Source organism: Microchirus variegatus (assembly GCF_963457635.1).
Source record: "Microchirus variegatus genome assembly, chromosome: 19".
NCBI lineage: Eukaryota > Metazoa > Chordata > Actinopteri > Pleuronectiformes > Soleidae > Microchirus > Microchirus variegatus.
The window spans coordinates 170,101-189,136 of NC_139820.1; the positions used below are offsets into that span (position 1 = coordinate 170,101).

General features: G+C 49.3%; 3 protein-coding genes across 5 annotated transcripts; 1 reads left to right on the plus strand and 2 right to left on the minus strand.

Annotated features, from left to right (window-relative positions):
• Window positions 1-176: 176 nt before the first annotated feature.
• prokr1a (prokineticin receptor 1a) lies at window positions 177-2,946 on the minus strand. 2 transcript variants are annotated; one of them, XM_083906295.1, is made up of 3 exons: window positions 2,914-2,946; window positions 1,463-1,854; window positions 177-1,007 (listed from the first exon to the last, which is right to left on the minus strand). In XM_083906295.1, exons 2-3 carry the CDS (start codon window positions 1,849-1,851, stop codon window positions 329-331), a joined length of 1,068 nt encoding a protein of 355 aa, XP_083762421.1. In that variant the 5' UTR covers window positions 1,852-1,854; window positions 2,914-2,946; the 3' UTR covers window positions 177-328. The 2 variants fall into 2 exon arrangements, with proteins under 2 accessions (XP_083762421.1, XP_083762420.1); XM_083906294.1 differs by lacking the exon at window positions 2,914-2,946 and adding an exon at window positions 2,365-2,428.
• Window positions 2,947-3,570: 624 nt separating this feature from the next.
• Window positions 3,571-5,452, minus strand: snrpb2 (small nuclear ribonucleoprotein polypeptide B2; the record flags this gene model as incomplete). 2 transcript variants are annotated; one of them, XM_083906240.1, is made up of 7 exons in its annotated part: window positions 5,427-5,452; window positions 4,830-4,896; window positions 4,567-4,739; window positions 4,350-4,445; window positions 4,132-4,164; window positions 3,822-3,910; window positions 3,571-3,730 (listed from the first exon to the last, which is right to left on the minus strand). In XM_083906240.1, the coding sequence occupies exons 2-7, from the start codon at window positions 4,891-4,893 to the stop codon at window positions 3,571-3,573; spliced, it is 615 nt and encodes a 204-aa protein (XP_083762366.1). In that variant the 5' UTR covers window positions 4,894-4,896; window positions 5,427-5,452. The 2 variants fall into 2 exon arrangements, with proteins under 2 accessions (XP_083762366.1, XP_083762365.1); XM_083906239.1 differs by having other exon boundaries at window positions 4,350-4,487.
• Window positions 5,453-5,710: 258 nt separating this feature from the next.
• Window positions 5,711-18,324, plus strand: kif16ba (kinesin family member 16Ba). The gene is made up of 28 exons (XM_083906199.1): window positions 5,711-5,970; window positions 6,662-6,731; window positions 6,817-6,930; window positions 7,225-7,341; window positions 7,780-7,877; window positions 7,975-8,084; window positions 8,166-8,308; window positions 8,380-8,548; window positions 8,635-8,766; window positions 8,912-9,087; window positions 9,378-9,443; window positions 9,547-9,606; window positions 9,710-9,829; window positions 10,239-10,290; window positions 11,091-11,228; window positions 11,313-11,395; window positions 11,470-11,558; window positions 12,011-12,043; window positions 12,385-12,438; window positions 12,667-13,959; window positions 14,032-14,142; window positions 14,266-14,395; window positions 14,483-14,533; window positions 14,653-14,700; window positions 17,449-17,571; window positions 17,649-17,738; window positions 17,808-17,891; window positions 17,978-18,324. The coding sequence occupies exons 1-28, from the start codon at window positions 5,924-5,926 to the stop codon at window positions 18,137-18,139; spliced, it is 3,963 nt and encodes a 1,320-aa protein (XP_083762325.1). The 5' UTR covers window positions 5,711-5,923; the 3' UTR covers window positions 18,140-18,324.
• The last annotated feature ends 712 nt before the right edge of the window (window positions 18,325-19,036 follow it).

Below are 19,036 nucleotides of genomic sequence, written 5' to 3' on the forward strand. Positions count from 1 at the left end.
TTGAGACGCTTCTATTATTGCTACATAGCTAGCATTAGCATTAGCATTAGCAGCTGTGGTTTCTTTAGGTGTAAACAGGAAGCACGTGGTTGCTGGGTTACGTGGATTGTCCACGATAAAACCCAACTCCACAGTTTTCAAAATAAAAGTCTCAGTCGGGTCATTTCACTCTTTTATTCAAGTTTCCATGGCAACATCAGTGGTTATTGATGAATGAATGATGTTTAACTTAAATGTTGAGGTCCTCCTGAGAAGAACCCAGACTGCACCACCACCCGGCGGCCTGTAGGAGGCGCTGCTCATCACCAGAGCAGTTGCTGAGTCCAGGTCAGATCCATGTCTGTTCTTCCATGTGTTTCAGAGTCCTTCCTTCACCTTCAGACTTGTCCACCACAGACGTGACCAGCGTCAGCGGGAACCTCCTCGTCCTCCTCAGGACTTTGCTGTAGTTCCTGACGCTGACGAAGCAGAAGGTGTTGATGACGCCGTTGCTCATGGCGATGCACTCGATGATGTAGAAGACCACCAGGGAGTTCTTGTCCCTGGAGATGAGCGTGGGGTAAAAGTCCCTCAGCAGAGCAAAACCATAATACGGAGCCCAGCACAGAACATAGGCCACCAGGACCAGGATCAGCACCACCACGGTCCTGCGCCGCCTCTGGAGTCTGGTCCTGATCTGATCCGTCTGGACCCCGGGGAGATCTTTGAACCACAGCTCCTTGGAGATCCACGCGTAGCAGACGACCATGACGCTCACCGGGCCAACGAACTCCACGGCGAAGACCAGCAGGAAGTACGAGCGGTAGAGAAGCCGCTGGTCCACGGGCCAGATCTGAGCGCAGAAGGTCTTGTGGGCGTGTCCTTCCACATGAGGATACTTTGTCTCAGAGGACATGTACGCAGACGGGACGGCGATGAAGACGGGGACGATCCACACGGCCAGGACCACCAAACACGCCGTCCTCTGCTTCATCCTCGCCCTCAGAGGGTGGACGATCACCCTGTACCTGCACGACAGCACAGGTCAAAGGTCAAAGGTCAGTCTTTAACCTACACACACACAAAAGCACAGGTCAAAGGTCAGTCTTTAAACTACACACACACAACAGCACAGGTCAAAGGTCAGTCTTTAACCTACACACACACAACAGCTCAGGTCAAAGGTCAGTCTTTAACCTACACACACACAACAGCTCAGGTCAAAGGTCAGTCTTTAACCTACACACACAACAGCTCAGGTCAAAGGTCAGTCTTTAACCTACACACACACACAACAGCACAGGTCAAAGGTCAGTCTTTAACCTACACACACACACAACAGCACAGGTCAAAGGTCAGTCTTTAACCTACACACACACAACAGCACAGGTCAAAGGTCAGTCTTTAACCTACACACACACAACAGCTCAGGTCAAAGGTCAGTCTTTAACCTACACACACAACAGCACAGGTCAAAGGTCACCTGTCCACAGCGATGACCAGCAGAGCGTTGGTGGACACGTGCAGGGAGACAGTGCGTAGATAGTTGGTTGCCGCACAGAGCATCTGACCGTGTTGCCATGACAACCTGTTGACCACATAATAATCCAGGAGGAACGGGCAGCAGATTAACGCCACCGCCGCGTCTGACACGGCTAGATTAGCCACCAGCAGCTGCCTCAGCTTCCTCAGCTGCTTGTAGCGAGCTAAGCTAACGATGAACACACAGTTTCCCACGCCACACACAACCATGATGGTGACCAGGACCACCGCGATCACCACGCTGGCCGCAGAGAAGCCCCGCCCCCTGGTGGTGTCCGGGATCTCGTCCTCGGGAATCTCGTAGTCGTAGCTGGACTCTGAGGCGGCCATTTTCTGACAGGTGAGGACACACACAACACACACACAACACACACTTTACATTTATACACAACACGCACTTTACATTTATACACTTATTCATACATAGTTATATATATATAGATATATATCTATATCTATATCTATATAGATATAGATATATAGATATATATATATACACACATACACACACCCTTAATTAACACACTTAATGTGTCTTAACGTGACATAAACCTGTTAAAGATGTGAAGACCAGAAAGAACACACACACACACACTAACCCTCTCTCTCTCTCACACTCTCACACACACACACACACACACACACACACACACACACACACACACACACACACACACACACACACACTTACTCTCTCTCTCTCACACTCTCACACACACACACACACACACACACACTAACCCTCTCTCTCTCACACACACACACACACACACACACACACACACACACACACACACACACACACACTAACCCTCTCTCTCTCACACACTCTCACACACACACAGTTGTTGGCGTCTCCTTGTTAAAATCGTCCACAGGTCTCAGAATGTTGCGTCTCATCGCCGATGTTTTCTTCTCTAACACACACACACACACAGGAGCTGCTGGTCCTCTGCTGCCTCGTGTGGTCACTTTGTGTCACTGAGTTAAGTCTAAAGTAAATAAGCTGAACTTGACAGAATAAGTAGTAGTAGTATTACAGTAGTATAACAGTAGTATAACAGTAGTATAACAGTAGTATTACAGTAGTATTTAAAGTGCTCATGTACTTTTATATAAATATAAAAAGATGAAATGAACAAACACATAAATGTATATTAAATATAAAGTGTGTTATAGTTTATACACCAGTGTGGATTATTATTATTATTGTTATGGTTATTATTATTATGGGATGTTTGCTATGATTGTTGTTATTTCATGATTTTATGCTTAAATGTTATTAAAAGTTCAAATAAATCAATAACAATAACATGTTTACGTTTGGAAACGCAAGTCAATGGTCACGTGACACAAACAAACTCATCAACAATGTAAACAGTAAACACTGACCTGCACGCGCTGCGACCGTCCACCGACTGACTGACGACGGGAGCGCGAGGCGCGATCACGACACGCGCGCGCACAGCCTCTTACGCGCGCGCACGCACACACACACAGTCTCTCACTCAATCACACACATAAACGAAATTATTTAAACTTATACAAACTTATATACTTATATACAAATGTATATTTTTAAAAAGTCACGTGACGTGGGTCATGGTGTTTTTGCCGACAGGTGGCGCTGTGAAATACAACAGATTCACTCAGTCATCAACAGCTCATTATTTGGCAGTCAGTCTGTTGGTGGATGTATATAAGAGCTCATTATTTAGCAGTCAGTCTGGTGGTGGATGTATATAAGAGCTCATTATTTAGCAGTCAGTCTGTTGGTGGATGTATATAAGAGCTCATTATTTGGCAGTCAGTCTGTTGTGGACGAAGAGGAGAGCTCATTATTTTGCAGTCAGTCTGATAAGATCTAATAAGATGAGATTGCAGATGACTGCTGTGGCGCCCCCTAAAGGGAGCAGTTGTGAACTATCCCTTTAATGTGACATCATCACAGAGTCACAGATTATTTACAAAATCTTTATTTGTTATTGAACTAAAAAAAAGACAAGAAAAGAAGCAGCTTTATGTACAAAAGGACAGACTCCTCCCCCTCTACTTGTTGGCGTAGGTGATCTTCATGGCACAGGTGGCTGTGATCCTAAAGCCCTGTAGAGCATCTTTAGCCACACCCGCCTGACTCTCACTCTCAAACTCCACAAAAGAGATGTCGTGTTTTCCTGGAACCAGACGCACTTCTTTAAAACCAGGAAACCTGAGAGGAAGACACACAATGTTAGTGTGTGAGTGTGAGTGTGTGTCTCTGTGTGTGTGTGTGTCTCTCTGTGTGTGTGTGTGTCACTCACTGGTTGAACAGCATAGACAGCATCATCTCATTAGTTTCCTCTGGTAAGTTACTCAGGAACAGGATGTAGTTTGGTGGATTATCTGGAACCTGATGAGACGACATTTAAGAAAAGATCACATGACCTGTTTTATCAACAGTCATTTCATTTGAGCCCACGTCAGTCTGGTCTGGTTCAGTCTGGTCTGGTTCAGTCTGGTCTGGCTCAGTCTGGTCTGGCTCAGTCTGGTCTGGTTCAGTCTGGTCTGGCTCAGTCTTGTCTGGTTCAGTCTGGTTCAGTCTGGTCTGGTTCAGTCTGACTGTGGTCTTACCTGAACAGCAGGTGTGTGAACTGGTGCTGAACCCTGAAAACAAACAACAGTTTTTCAATCATCAACAAAACTGCAGTCAATTAATGGAGAAAATCCTGACATATGAATGAATGAATTGATGAATGAATGAAGCGATGAATGAATGAATGATGTGATGAATGAATGATGTGATGAATGAATGAATGAAGTGATGAAGTGATGAATGTTCACCCCCTCACCAGTGGTAGTTTCTTGGTCAGATTAGCCGCCGCAGCCTCCTGAGCTTTCTTCTTCTTCTCCTTCTTCTTCTCTTTGTCGCCGTAGGTTCCTTTGACCTTGGCGATGACCTCAGAGTCAGTCTTTGCGTACTGAATCCTCTGAGAACAGTCTCACGGTTACATACGTTTACGTATATTTAAACACAAATACATATATATTTATACTTTGTGGACTCACCATGGGCTTGTTGTAGAAGGGGAAACCCTGCAGCTGCCGCAGGGCGTTGGTGGCGGCGGCGAGCTCTTTGAAGACGACGAAGGACTGACCCCTCATCTTCATCGTCTTCATGGCCACGATGTCCACGATCTGTCCGAACTGAGAGAAGAGCGCGTAGAGCGAGCGCTTCAGCTCTGTGGGAACAAGACATCACGTGATCTGAATAAACCTCGCTACACAAACGTTAGCATGTTAGCATGGCTAAGCACTGCGATGTGTTTCACCTTCTTTCTTGACTCTGTCGTTGATGTTGTTGATGTAAATCGTGTGGTTTGGTCTGATGTCCATGATCTGAGGAAACAACAACAACAACAGAGCACGGCTGAAGGAACCTTTGGTATGGGAGAGTGAGTGGTTTACAAAGTGTAACAGTGAGATAAAGACAGGCTTATGTTTCAGTTCATTCACACACACATCTGAACTATACCTTTAAAGACAGCGCCTCTGTGTGTGTGTGTGTGTGTGATCATTTACACACACACACATCAGCATAAAGTGAATAAACGCTGTGACGTCATCGTCTTTTATTATCTTTACTTTTCCCCCATAATTCATTAGGTTTTATACAAACACTTCAATTGAAATTGAAGTCTCGTTCACGTTTATTGAACGTGAAGCTAACGCTAGCATGCGTTCATTCATAGCGTTAGCTTAGCTAAGGCTGTTAGCTTCGAGTGTAACCGCGGTCTGTGCCGCTCACAAAACCCCCCAAAAAGACCCGGTGAGTGTGTGTCGGTGACGCGGGGTTAACGCACCGCGACACGAACAACACATTAACGTTTAAAGATTTAAAAACAACAACTTTAAACATGTGAACTCACGTCGTCCGTGCGTTCAACCGCGGATCCAAACTTACATACGAGCGGAAACACTCTCTACTGCCGCTGCTTTAACGACGCTACCGCCACCTGCAGGTCAGGAGGAGAACTGCATGCCACACTCTACACCGGGAGGAGGCGCTAATGCGCTCAAATCACCAGAGCCCACCGCTGTAACGTTTGTCTCCTCGTGGCTTCCGTACGTGTGTAATGTTTATATCAGCTGACGTCTCTCGTTGGTCACGTGACAGCCAGTTAAAAGCTAACTGCTATGGATGACAGTCGGTTTTCACCGGGACAGAGACGCGGTGTCGCCGGGCCACGATAACGTCTGCCCCGCCCCCCTCTGCGTGCTCTTTCCTCTCCGTGACCTTTGCCCTTCCTTTATCCCGCCGTGGCTCGTGTTAACCTGTTAGCACGGGAGTTGTTTAGCGTGTAGCCAGCGAAGCTAACTGACGCAGCGACCGGCGACTGCACCGGAGGACACCGGCGGAGGAGCGATGGCCTCGGTTCGGGTGGCGGTCCGGGTCCGGCCCATGGACAGACGGTGAGTGTGTTTTCTGTCATAAACACCGCTCTTGTCAGGACCAGTCGTCCTCATGGAGACCAAAACCTGGTCCTGGTGTGGACACGGACTCATGTCTGAGGAGCTGGTTCATGTTAGTTATGAACTGGTTAATGTTAGTTATGAACTGGTTAATGTTAGTTATGAACTAGTGGTTAATGTTAGTTATGAACTAGTGGTTAATGTTAGTTATGAACTGGTTAATGTTAGTTATGAACTGTTGGTTAATGTTAATTATGAACTGGTTCTGGTTAATGTTGATCTTTGGTCTGTAGACTCAAACACATGAAGACACCTGCTGATTACTGCTGAGTCATGGTCCAGCTCACACTAATGAAGTGTGGTTCTGTAGGTTCTTACACATGTTACTCCTGGTTCTGTAGGTTCTGACACATGTTACTCATGGTTCTGTAGGTTCTTACACATGTTACTCCTGGTTCTGTAGGTTCTGAGGTAAAGACCAACATATGGTAGATTTTAGTTCAAAATAAATATATTCTATATAAATATGTAAATCTATAAAGGTTTTTTGTGATGTCATGTTTTGACTGAATGAGCCTCTGTGTCTCTGCTGTTTCAGCAGCAGGGGGCGCTCACAGCTCACTCTAAACACACTAAAACTTATTCTTTTTCTAAATCTTATTTTTCTAAAAAATGTTTTTCTCTTTTTCAGAGAAAAGGACTTGACGGCAAAAAGTATCATCAAGATGGAAGGAACCAAAACCTCCATCACTAACCTCAAGGTTCTCATACAAACACACGACTCGTCGTTTTCCTCTGACTCGTCGTTTTCTCTGACTCATCGTTTTCTCTGCTCTGACTCAGCAGATTCCTGATGGCGTTGCAGGAGAATCGATGAGGGACCGAACTAAAACCTTCACGTACGACTTTTCGTACGACTCGTCAGACTCTCACAGCTCCAAGTTTGTCTCTCAGGAAAAGGTCAGCGTTCACTGGTTCACTCTGACCTGAAGTTAGGGTTCAGCTTTAGTTCAGGTTTAGTTGAGTCAGACTCATGTGTGTTGCTGATGTTCAGGTTTAGTTGAGTCAGACTCATGTGTGTTGCTGATGTTCAGGTTTAGTTGAGTCAGACTCATGTGTGTTGCTGATGTTCAGGTTTAGTTGAGTCAGACTCATGTGCGTTGCTGATGTTAAGGTTTAGTTGAGTCAGACTCATGTGTGTTGCTGATGTTCAGGTTTAGTTGAGTCAGACTCATGTGTGTTGCTGATGTTCAGGTGTTCAGAGACCTGGGCGTGGACGTGCTGAAGGCGGCGTTTGAGGGTTATAACGCCTGTGTGTTCGCCTACGGTCAGACCGGCTCAGGGAAGTCTTTCACCATGATGGGAAACACAGTGAGTCCACAGTCCACCTGATAACTGACCAATCAGTGATCAATCAATCAGTCTGTGATCAATCAGTCTGATTAGTCTCTGATATCTAGGTCACATGTTCACGTCTTTATCTTCACTGTTACACAGACTTTTCCTTGTGTAAACTAAAGTTTGTAAACCACTCACTCTCCCACACCAAAGTCACTCACTCTCCCACACCAAAGTATTCTGCAAAATTCAGCTTTTAAAATATTTAATTTAGACTTAACTCAGTGACACAAAGTGAACACACGAGGCAGCAGAGGACCAGCAGCTCCTGTGTCCCTGTGAGCTAAAATCACTGGTTTTCTCTATGGACTTTGGTGTGGGAGAGTGAGTGACTTTGGTGTGGGAGAGTGAGTGGTTTGTGGGACATGTGTCGTCTCCGCCCCGTCGTCGCTGACTGACTTCCTGTTTCAGGGCGACGCAGGCTTGATCCCGAGGATCTGTGAGGGTCTGTTCAGCCGCATCTCTGACGCCACGCGATGGGATGAGGCGTCGTTTCGTACAGAAGTCAGGTGAGTGACAGAAGAAGAAGAAGAAGAAGAAGAAGAAGAAGAAGAAGAAGAAGAAGAGCATGTGATGAGTGTGTTTTCTCCTCATCTGTGGCTTCAGTTACCTGGAGATCTACAACGAGAGGGTCAGAGACCTCCTGAGGAGGAAGTCCACACAGACCTACAACCTCAGAGTCCGTGAGCATCCTAAAGACGGCCCGTATGTGGAAGGTAACCTGAGCCACATCCAACACACACACACTCTGTTTCTGCTGTGAAGCCTGACCTTTGACCTCTGCTCTCTGACCACAGACCTGTCCAAACACCTGGTGCAGAACTACAGCGACGTGGAGGAGCTGATGGAGGCGGGGAACCTGAACCGGACCACGGCCAGCACCGGCATGAACGACGTCAGCAGCCGCTCGCACGCCATCTTCACCGTCAACTTCACGCAGGTCAGTGACCACGGAGAGCAGCTGTGGGTCACGTGACCCTCACAGAGACGCTAACTTCCTGTCTCTCTCAGGCTAAGTTTGACGCTCTGATGCCCAGCGAGACGGTCAGTAAGATCCACCTGGTGGACCTGGCAGGAAGTGAACGAGCCGACGCCACCGGAGCCACCGGAGTCCGACTGAAGGAGGGAGGGAACATCAACAAATCACTGGTTACCCTGGGCAACGTCATCTCTGCGCTAGGTCAGGGAAAACACGGGGGCGGGGCCTGTGATGATTTACGACCATCACTGACTTTTTATATATTTGTGTTTCCTGTTTGTCTCCAGCCGACATCACGCAGGACGGACTCAACACTAACGTGAAGAAGAAGTCGCTCTTTGTTCCGTACAGAGACTCTGTGCTAACGTGGCTACTCAAAGACAGCCTGGGCGGGAACTCCAAGACCATCATGATCGCAAGTGAGACCACGTTTGATCGCACAAGATTGATCGCACGCACGTTTGATCGCACGCGCGTTTGATCACACGCACGTTTAATCGCACGTTATAAACCTTTCAAACACCTGTGATCGTAAACTGTGTCGTTTGTGTTTTTTCGTCGCAGCCGTTTCCCCCGCTGACGTGAACTACGGCGAGACGCTGAGCACGCTGCGCTACGCTAACCGAGCTAAAAACATCATCAACAAACCGACCATCAACGAAGACTCCAACGTCAGGCTGATCAGAGAACTGCGGGCGGAGATCGCTCGACTCAAAGCTCTGCTGGTTCAGGGCAACCAGGTGAAGACAGTCATACCTGCTTTGGCCTGAAGGAGGCAGCGCTGCTAAATGCTATCGTAGAGATGCTAACAGATCTTGGGGATGAATACAACGACCACAGAGACACAAAATACCACAGACGCTCAGTAGCTAACTAGGATTGTAGAGATGCTAAATATTACAGCAGAGATGCTAAATACGACAGGAAAAAATATTGTCTGTGTCTCTTATCGCATGTCTGTCTCATGTCTGTGTCTCATGTCTGTGTCTCTTGTCTGTGTCTCATGTCTGTACCTCTTGTCTGTGTCCAGATCGCTCTCCTGGATTCGCCCACAGCTCTGAGTATGGAGGAGAAACTTCACCAGAATGAAGCCAGAGTGAGTTTAACCCTGACCTTTGACCTGACCTTTGACCTTTGACCCTGGTTATTGATGGTGAAGCCACGCCCCCACATTAATCATGTGACCCGTGTTTCTCCAGGTTCTGGAGCTGACCAAAGAGTGGACCAATAAGTGGAACGAAACCCAGAACATCCTGAAGGTCAGCTGTCAATCACACAGGCTCCGCCCACATTGAGATGCTCATCAGAGAGGATTGTGGGTATTTGAGTGTGAATAAACAGAGACTTGTACTACATTGACAGGAAGAGACTCTGGCTCTGAGGAAGGAAGGGATCGGTGTGGTTTTAGACTCTGAGTTACCTCATCTGATCGGGATTGATGATGATCTACTTAGTACTGGAATCATCCTCTACCACCTCAAGGTGTGTGTGTGTGTGAGAGACACACAATACAGACACACAACAGACACACAACACACTCCTGTACCACCTCAAGGTGTGTGTGTGTGACACAATACAGACACACAACACACACAGACACACAACACACTCCTGTACCACCTCAAGGTGTGTGTGTGTGTGTGAGAGACACAACACAGACACACAACACACTCCTGTACCACCTCAAGGTGTGTGTGTGTGACACAATACAGACACACAACACACACAGACACACAACACACTCCTGTACCACCTCAAGGTGTGTGTGTGTGTGAGAGAGACACAATACAGACACACAACACACACAGACACACAACACACTCCTTTACCACCAAGGTGTGTGTGACAGACACACAAACACACACACTGAGCTGTTTGTCTTTGTCCTCAGGAAGGACAGACATATGTGGGCAGAGAGGACGCGTCCACAGAGCAGGACATCAGTGAGTGACTCATGGTTCTCTCTCATGTCTCTCTCATGTCTCTCATGTCTCTCTCATGTCTCTCTCATGTCTCACATGTCTCTCTCATGTCTCTCTCATGTCTCTCTCATGTCTCTCATGTCTCTCTCATGTCTCTCTCATGTCTCTCTCATGTCTCTCTCATGTCTCTCTCATGTCTCTCATGTCTCACATGTCTCTCTCATGTCTCTCTCATGTCTCTCATGTCTCTCTCATGTCTCTCATGTCTCTCATGTCTCTCTCATGTCTCTCTCATGTCTCTCTCATGTCTCTCATGTCTCTCTCATGTCTCTCATGTCTCTCATGTCTCTCTCATGTCTCTCTCATGTCTCTCATGTCTCTCTCATGTCTCTCATGTCTCTCATGTCTCTCTCATGTCTCTCTCATGTCTCTCATGTCTCTCATGTCTCTCTCATGTCTCTCATGTCTCTCTCATGTCTCTCATGTCTCTCTCATGTCTCTCTCATGTCTCTCTCATGTCTCTCATGTCTCTCTCATGTCTCACATGTCTCTCTCATGTCTCTCTCATGTCTCTCATGTCTCTCTCATGTCTCTCTCATGTCTCTCATGTCTCTCTCATGTCTCTCTCATGTCTCTCATGTCTCTCTCATGTCTCTCTCATGTCTCTCATGTCTCTCTCATGTCTCACATGTCTCTCTCATGTCTCTCACATGTCTCACATGTCTCTCATGTCTCTCTCATGTCTCACATGTCTCTCTCATGTCTCTCTCATGTCTCTCTCATGTCTCTCTCATGTCTCACATGTCTCTCTCATGTCTCAGTTCTTCATGGTCTGGACCTTGAGAGTGACCACTGCATGTTCCAGAACCAGAATGGAACAGTGACTCTTGTTCCTCTGGGTGAAGCTCAGTGTTCAGTCAACGGAGTCACAGTGACGGAGTCGATGCAGCTCAACCAAGGTAAGAGCCAGAGCTGTGAGAGCGCCCCCTGTAGCTGAGGAGCAGCCTGTGTCACAGACCTGATCATGTGACTCACCTGTACAGGTGCTGTGATTCTGCTGGGCAGGACCAACATGTTTCGCTTCAATCATCCAAAGGAGGCGGCAAAACTGAGGGAGAAACGAAAGGTTTGTGTGTGATGATGATGATGATGATGATGATGATGAAGTGTGAACTTTGACCTCCTCCCCCCCCCCCTCAGAGTGGCCTGCTGTCCACCTTCAGTCTGTCCATGAGTGATCTGTCTCAGTCCTGTGAGAACTTGTCCACTGTGATGCTCTACAACCCAGGGTGAGTGACCACCACACACACAATCATCAGCTGCATGTGACATCAGCAGCTCCGCCCCTTACCCTCCATATCAGCCCGCCCCTCACTCCCCTCATGCCCCGCCCCTCACTCCCCTCATGCCCCGCCCCCTCCCTGTCCACCACTGAGATCTTATTTTACAGATTTTGTTTTTATGTTAATGAAGAGATTTAAATACAATCTGATTCTTTATCTTTTTACAAACTCATGACGTCACTGTCCATCTGCTCACTATCATCAAACTCCATGTTCCTCAAACTAAAACTCCATGTTCCTGAAGTTCAAACTCCATGTTCCTGGGTTTAATCCTGAAGTTAAAGTTCAGGGGCGTGTCCTGTTTCTTGGATGACTTTGACTCCTCCCCCTGTCCCCCTGTAGTGTCCTGTTGTCTTTACTCTGAGGTAACTGTGTCCACCTTCATGTCCTGTTGACAGTCTCTTCACACAGAAAGGCCCCGTCTTCCTCAGGTAGACTCAGTTGTCCACTTCCTGTCTCCACTTCCTGTCTCCACTTCCTGTCCAGTGTTTGACACAGACGTTTGCTGACTGTCAATCATCATGAACCCTCACTGTGTGTGTGTGTGTTGTTGCATGTGTGTGTTTAACGTGTCTTCACTGCTTTGGTTGCTCGTCTTCTTCATCGTGTGCTTTGTGCTTTAGTTGCAGCCGTCCGTCTCTCACTGGCTCCTCGTCGTCGTTGTTGTTGTTGTTGTTGTTGTTGTTGTTGTTGTTGTTGTTGTTGTTGTTGTTGTTGTTGTTGTTGTTGTTGATGTGTGGATGGAGCTGATGAACATCTCTGTTTTTCCCAGGCTGGAGTTTGAGAGGCAGCAGCGAGAAGAGCTGGAGAAACTGGAGCTCAAGAGGTACAAGACGTGACGTAAAGACGTGATCACGTGACGTAAAGACGTGATCACGTGACGTAAAGACGTGATCACGTGACGTAAAGACGTGATCACCTGACGTAAAGACGTGATCACCTGACGTAAAGACGTGATCACCTGACGTAGATACAGACGTGATCACGTGATACAGACGTGATCACGCAGATATGGCAGACTTTGTTGACCCTGTTGTTTTCCATGTTGTTGAAGGAGTCTCATCAAGGAGATGGAGGCCAAGCAGCAGAGTGAGAAGGCGGAGTTAGAGCGCCTCCAGCAGGAGGTGGAGAGTCAGCGTAAAGAGTCTGAGGAGGTGCATCAGAGGATCCTGTGTCAGGAGGAGAGTCTGCGTCGTCGTAGCCAGGACATCGAGGGTCGTCTGAGAGACTTCCTGCTGGAGAAGATGCGCTTTGAGGAGGAGCGACGCTCCGAGGTCCAGGGGGAGGAGCTGCAGTGGAGGAGGAGCCAGACGCTGGAGGAGGAAGCGGAGGAGGAGCAGCGTCTGCAGCAGGAGGCCGCGGAGCAGACTGAAATATATCGTGAACTGAAGAGGCTGAAGAAGGAGCGCGAGGAGCAGAAGCTCCGTCTGGAGGCTGAACGCCGGCGTCTGGAGGAGCAGGAGCGCGAGCAGCTGAGTCTGGTGGGGAGGCTGGAGGAGCAGCTGAGGGACAAACACCAGGCCGCCTCCTCCCTGTTGACCCGCAACGACTCCCACCGCCTGGAGGAGGAGCGCCAGGAGCTGGCTGAGATCAGAGGAGGCCTCCTCCGAGCCAAGGAGGCCTCTGAGAGGCCCGATGTGGAGGACGCCAGCGAGGAGGCCAGAGCGGCACAGGCTCGATACACTGACTTCAAGGAGGCGCAGGTGAAGGAGCTGGGTCTGCTGGAGGAGGAGCTTCAGCAGCAGAGAGAGCGCCTGGAGAAGGAGGTCACCACTGAGAGGAGCACAGTGCTGCTCCTCACACAAGGCCTCAAAGAAAGGCAGCAGCTTCTGAAGGAGACGCAGGAGAGGAGGGCGCAGGACGCCTCCGTGGTCTGTCAGGAGGAGCAGCTGGTGAAGCAGGCGGAGCACAGGAGGAGCTTTAAGGAGCGACAGCTCGCTAACCTGCGCGAGGACCTCCTCCCAGCGCTCAGCGAGGAGAAGCAGCGAGCCTCCGAGGTTCTGGAGAGGAGCAGCAGGAGCTGTGCAGCTCAGCCTGGACTGGACAACACACTTTACCACGTGGAGAAGGAGCTGGAGGACAAGGAGGAGAAGCTGAAGCTCCACCTGCAGAGGGAGCAGCAGCTCCTGCAGCTGCAGGAGACGTACGAGTTCACGGCTAACGTAGCTCGACAGGAGGAGAAGGTGAGGAGGAAGGAGAAGGAGATCCTGGAGTCTAAGGAGAAGCAGCAGAGGGAGGCCATGGAGGAGGCGGTGGCTCGACTGGAGAGGAGGCACTCGGCTCTGAGGCGCTGCGTCTCCTCAGAGCCTGACGACAACCTGAGGGGGGCGGAGCTTGACCAGCACAGGTCAGAACTTCAAAATAAAAGCACGTTATAAAAACAAGAAAAACAAAAATAAAATGATTGTTTGTTTTTCAGAGTGGAACAGGAAATCCTGACTCTGAGGAAGAGGATGAGCGAGCATCATCACAGCGCTCCTGTTAGCCACGCCCACAGTCTGACCACGCTGCTGCCGCTGTCTGATGACAGGTACTGCATCCTGCTCGTCAAAATAAGAGTCTGTCTGTCCGCGATAAAACACTGATTTTGATGTTATGATGACTCAGTGATTTTGATGTTATGATGACTCGGTGGTTTTGTTGTTGTTGACAGGATAAACACGTACATCGAGGAGGAGGTGCAGCGGCGCTTACGTCAGATGAATCTCCTGAAAGCAGACGACAGCAGCAGCAGCAGCAACAGTGTGATGGTGGATCTGTCAGAGTCCTGTGAATCTCTCAGGGTGAGAAATGATGAGTCATGTTTTCACTGTTAGTGAGCCTCAGGGTCTCAGCAGCAGGGGGCGCTCACAGCTCTTTACCTGCTGCAGGAGGACGAGGAGGAAGTTAGCGACTGTATCTGTGTAAGATTAACAGACGAGGTAAGACCAGGACCAGGATCAGGACCAGGACCAGGACTCTGTCTCCACTTACACTTGTGTCATTTATTGATCTGTGTTTTTAAACATAATTATATTTGATGTCATCGTCGTCTTCTCAGGATGAAGAAAAGCTGCTCAACATTGATCCAAGAAGACACAAATACCAGGTAAGTCTGACTTTAGCTCTGATTTAAGATTCAACAATCACTTCTGAAGATGACCTTTGACCTTTACTCACAGCATGTGTAGACTTTTATTTTGAAGGGTAACTGTTCCACAGCGTGATGATTTGCATGTGTAACCTGATCACACTGATGATTCTGAATCAGTGATTTCACCTGCTGAATTCTGGACTAATTCAAAGAGTCTTCACTTCCTGGTTGACCGTGACATCACAGACACAAACTCCTCCCCTTCTGCACACAGACAGACACAGCAACGGAGACTCACTTCCTGTCCTCACAGGAAGTGAACCCCTGTCCTCCTGAGTCCAAGACCAACTCGGCAGAAGACACTGAGACGCTGCTGCTAACGCTGCTAACAATGCTAACGCAAGGAGACGAAGCCTCGCTGAGAAAAGACGTGTCTCAGGGACAGGGAGGAAACAACCGTCCTCTAGGAGACAACCGTCCTCTAGGAGACGACCGTCCTCTAGGAGGAGACGGAGACGACCGTCCTCTAGGGGGAGACGACCGTCCTCTAGGGGGAGACGACCGTCCTCTAGGGGGAGACGGAGACGACCGTCCTCTAGGAGGAGACAGAGACGACCGTCCTCTAGGAGGAGACAACCGTCCTCTAGGAGGAGACGGAGACGACCGTCCTCTAGGAGGAGACGACCGTCCTCTAGGAGGAGACGGAGACGACCGTCCTCTAGGAGGAGACGGAGACGACCGTCCTCTAGGAGGAGACAACCGTCCTCTAGGAGGAGACGGAGACGACCGTCCTCTAGGAGGAGACGGAGACGACCGTCCTCTAGGAGGAGACGGAGACGACCGTCCTCTAGGAGGAAACGACCGTCCTATAGGAGACGACGATCCTCTAAGAGGAGACGACCCTCCTCTAGGAGGAGACGACCGTCCTCTAGGAGGAGACAGAGACGACCGTCCTCTAGGAGGAGACGATGATGTTTCTGCAAACACAGAGGACAAATGCTCAGGACAGATCACTGAAGGACAACATTCCGATGTCCATGGATCTCTAAACCAAAGGTTTGACCTGGGGACAAAGGAGGACACCCTAGTGGACCGTCCTCCGCAGAGCGTGGACACAAACAGGAGCTACCGTCTGGGATATTTTGTGGGAAAACTGTCCGACTTTTACAAAGACGCGGGACGAAAGCTGCAGGACACGAGGGACGTGATCCAAAAAGTGGGCGTGAGCGACGTGAAGGACGCTCTGTCTCATTACGTGTCCATGGTGTCCAAAGAACTCCTGACTCCAGCTTCAGAAGGTCTGAGTCCACATGTCCTCAGTCCTCTTCAGAAACCCAGCAGGTCTTTGAGCGTGGACATGACTGCGTGGCCTGAGGGTTCACTGTCCTCGTCCAAAGACACATGTCCTCAGGTCTTTCATCAGAGACTGGTCGACCTCCCTCCTCCTCTGTCGCGGCTGCAGACCTCGTCTCCCTCTGAGATGATGGACAGGTTAGAGTCTCTGTCTCCACAGATCCAGGTCAGGACGTGTCTCGCCGTCTTCTGGATCAAAGCGGCTAACGCTCCACAGTCCAGTCCAGAACCGGTGTGTCTGCTGGTGTCCAGGGAGGACATCACAGTGGTGTCTGCAGGACCTGGTTCTGAGGACACGCTGGTGCTCTTTCACCACGTTAACCTGAGGGACATCACAAAGATGGAGGTGGGTTTAGCGGGACAACAGGTCCGAGTCCTCAGCTCTGATCACGTGGTCTTCGTGGTCTTCACTCACAGCAAAGATCTGACTCAGCAGTTTTGTAAAGTGGTCCTGGAGGCCGTGGATCCTGACCGATCCAGGTCTGAGACTCACCCTCTGCTCTGTGATGACCTCACGCTCCTCTCTCTGAACTGGAGGTCTGGTGTTCCTGACCTGGTCCTGGACTCTGGACTCCAGCTCACCTCCAGGTTCAGACGAGTCCTGGCAGACTTGGTCTACCTGGTCCACGGGAACATGGACGAGCGCAGCAGACCGTCTCTGGCTAACGTCTGTCCTCTGCTCTACGCCAGCGTCAAAGTCCTGAACCCGAGGCGTCCACAGGAGGGCGCCGTCTCTCAGTTCCTCCTGACCGACACTCACCTGGTTCTTCTCCGCGAGGACGCCGTCTTCCACCCGCGAGGCTCCGCCCCCTCGCTTCAGGTCCAACCTCAGTTTCGTGGACTGGACGTCCGCCGGCGCTCAGACGTCAGGTCTCTGATCGTGAAGCAGAACGACGGCTGTGCGGTCGTAGAACTCGTGTTTTTGACTCTCGGGCCGCGGCAGGAGGCGGAGTCTGGGCCGAGCTCGGCCAATGACGTCGCCTCTGACAGCAGGGGGCGGAGCAGGTCCTGGAGGTTGTGCTTTGGTTGCACATCAGAAGCTGTGACGCTGGTGGATCATCTGTGCACACGAGTCACATGACATCACTTTTAATGTTTTAATAAAAATAAAAAAAGAGATTTTTTATGACGACGTCACAGTTTTAAAATGTTTGTAAATGAAAGAAGAATAAACCTTTGATTAAACCTGGTCTCGTCTTCACCTCCTCCTGCTCCTCTTCCTCTCTCCCATTCTGCTCCTCCTCCCCCTCCTCTCTCCTGCTGCTCCTCATCCTCCTCCTCCTCCTCGTCCTCCTCCTATTCCTGCTCCTCCTCCTGCTCCTCCTCCTCGTCCTCCTCATGCTCCTCGTCCTCCTCCTCCTCTTCCTCTCTCCTCCTCCTCCTGCTCCTCTTGTCTCTCTCTCTCTGCAGCACTTGGTCTCTCGTCCTCTGAGGACAGGTGTCCCCGGTGTCCATGAGTCCGTTAGCGTTAGCGTCCCTCGCTATGTCCTGCGTGGTCAGGGGAAGGACGAGCACTTTGAGTTTGAGGTCAAGGTGAGTTTGTGGGCGGAGTCACGGTGCTCACCTGTACATTGGCTCAAACGTGCTAACGTGTGGCTAACGTGTCTCAGATGTGCGTATTGGACGATACGTGGACGGTGTTCAGACGCTACAGTCGCTTCAGAGAAATGCATCGCAGCCTGAGGGTCAGATATCCACAGGTGAGTCCACAGGTGAGCGTCCTGCAGGTCAAAGGTCACAGGTGAGCGCTAACCTTTGTGTCGTTTCAGCTAGCGGCGCTGGAGTTCCCGCCAAAGAAACTGTTTGGAAACCGAGACGAGCGAATGGTGTCGGAGCGCCGCGCTCACCTGGAGGCAGGACATTTGAAACTCTGCTCACACACAGGTGTAAGTGGGCGGGGCCAGGTCACATGATCTCTGTCTGCTCTTTTTTTCTCCAGCGTTACCTGAGGAACTTGTTCCGAGTGATGATGTCATCGTCCGGCTCGCCGCTCACGCGCCACGAGGACGACGGGCGAACGATGTCCAAACGCGACGTCTGCGACTTCTCGCCGTTCTTTAAGAAAGGCGTGTTTGAGTCCAGCAGCCACGGCACGGGCTGAGAGCACAGCGCCGCCCAGCGGTGGACGCCGGTACTGCACCACACCACCCTGACTCTGTTTAAAGAGTCACTGAACTTATGATACGGTCACATGATGACCCTCCTTTACATGGTAATGAAGGAGAGCGCTGCTGATTGGTCGTCTGGTTGCTATGACGACCAATCAGCTCACTGTAAATACTCACTTTTCTATTCGCTCTTCTGTGAATGTGTTAATAAAAGAAAGAAGGTTATTTTGTATCAGTTATTGATCAAAGTGATTAATCACTAATATTCTTATGTATACTGCATATATATGTACATATATACTGTATATATGTACATATATATACACAGTATATATGTACGTATATATATTTACATATACTTAACCCTTACCCACAAACTTTATAACAATAATCTTCTTTTGCTTCTTTGTGTTTTTTCATCTTTCTTTGATTATTTTTGTCAGAATAAAAACACACACACACACACATACACAAAACACACACACACATACACAAAACACACACACACATACATACACAAAACACACACACATACACAAAACACACACACACACACTGACAAATGCTGAAAGAATTTTAAATACAGAACAAACTGAAGCAGAAAGGGCGTGGTCTCAGGGGGTGTGTGTGTGTGTGTGTGGAGTGTAAACAGGAAGTCAGAACGCCAGACTTCAAATTAAAAGCATTTACATCTAAAGAGTCTAAGAAAAGAGGATCAGGGACAAAGAGACAGACTCGTGTCCTCGTGTCCTCGTGTCCTCGTGTCCTCGTGTCCTCGTGTCCTCGTGTCCTCCATCACAGAGACCTGGTCCAGGATCAGAGACCAGGTCCGGGACCCCGGATGAGCTGCGGGATCGTGAGCAGGTGATTTATTTTTGAAGGTCCTGAGC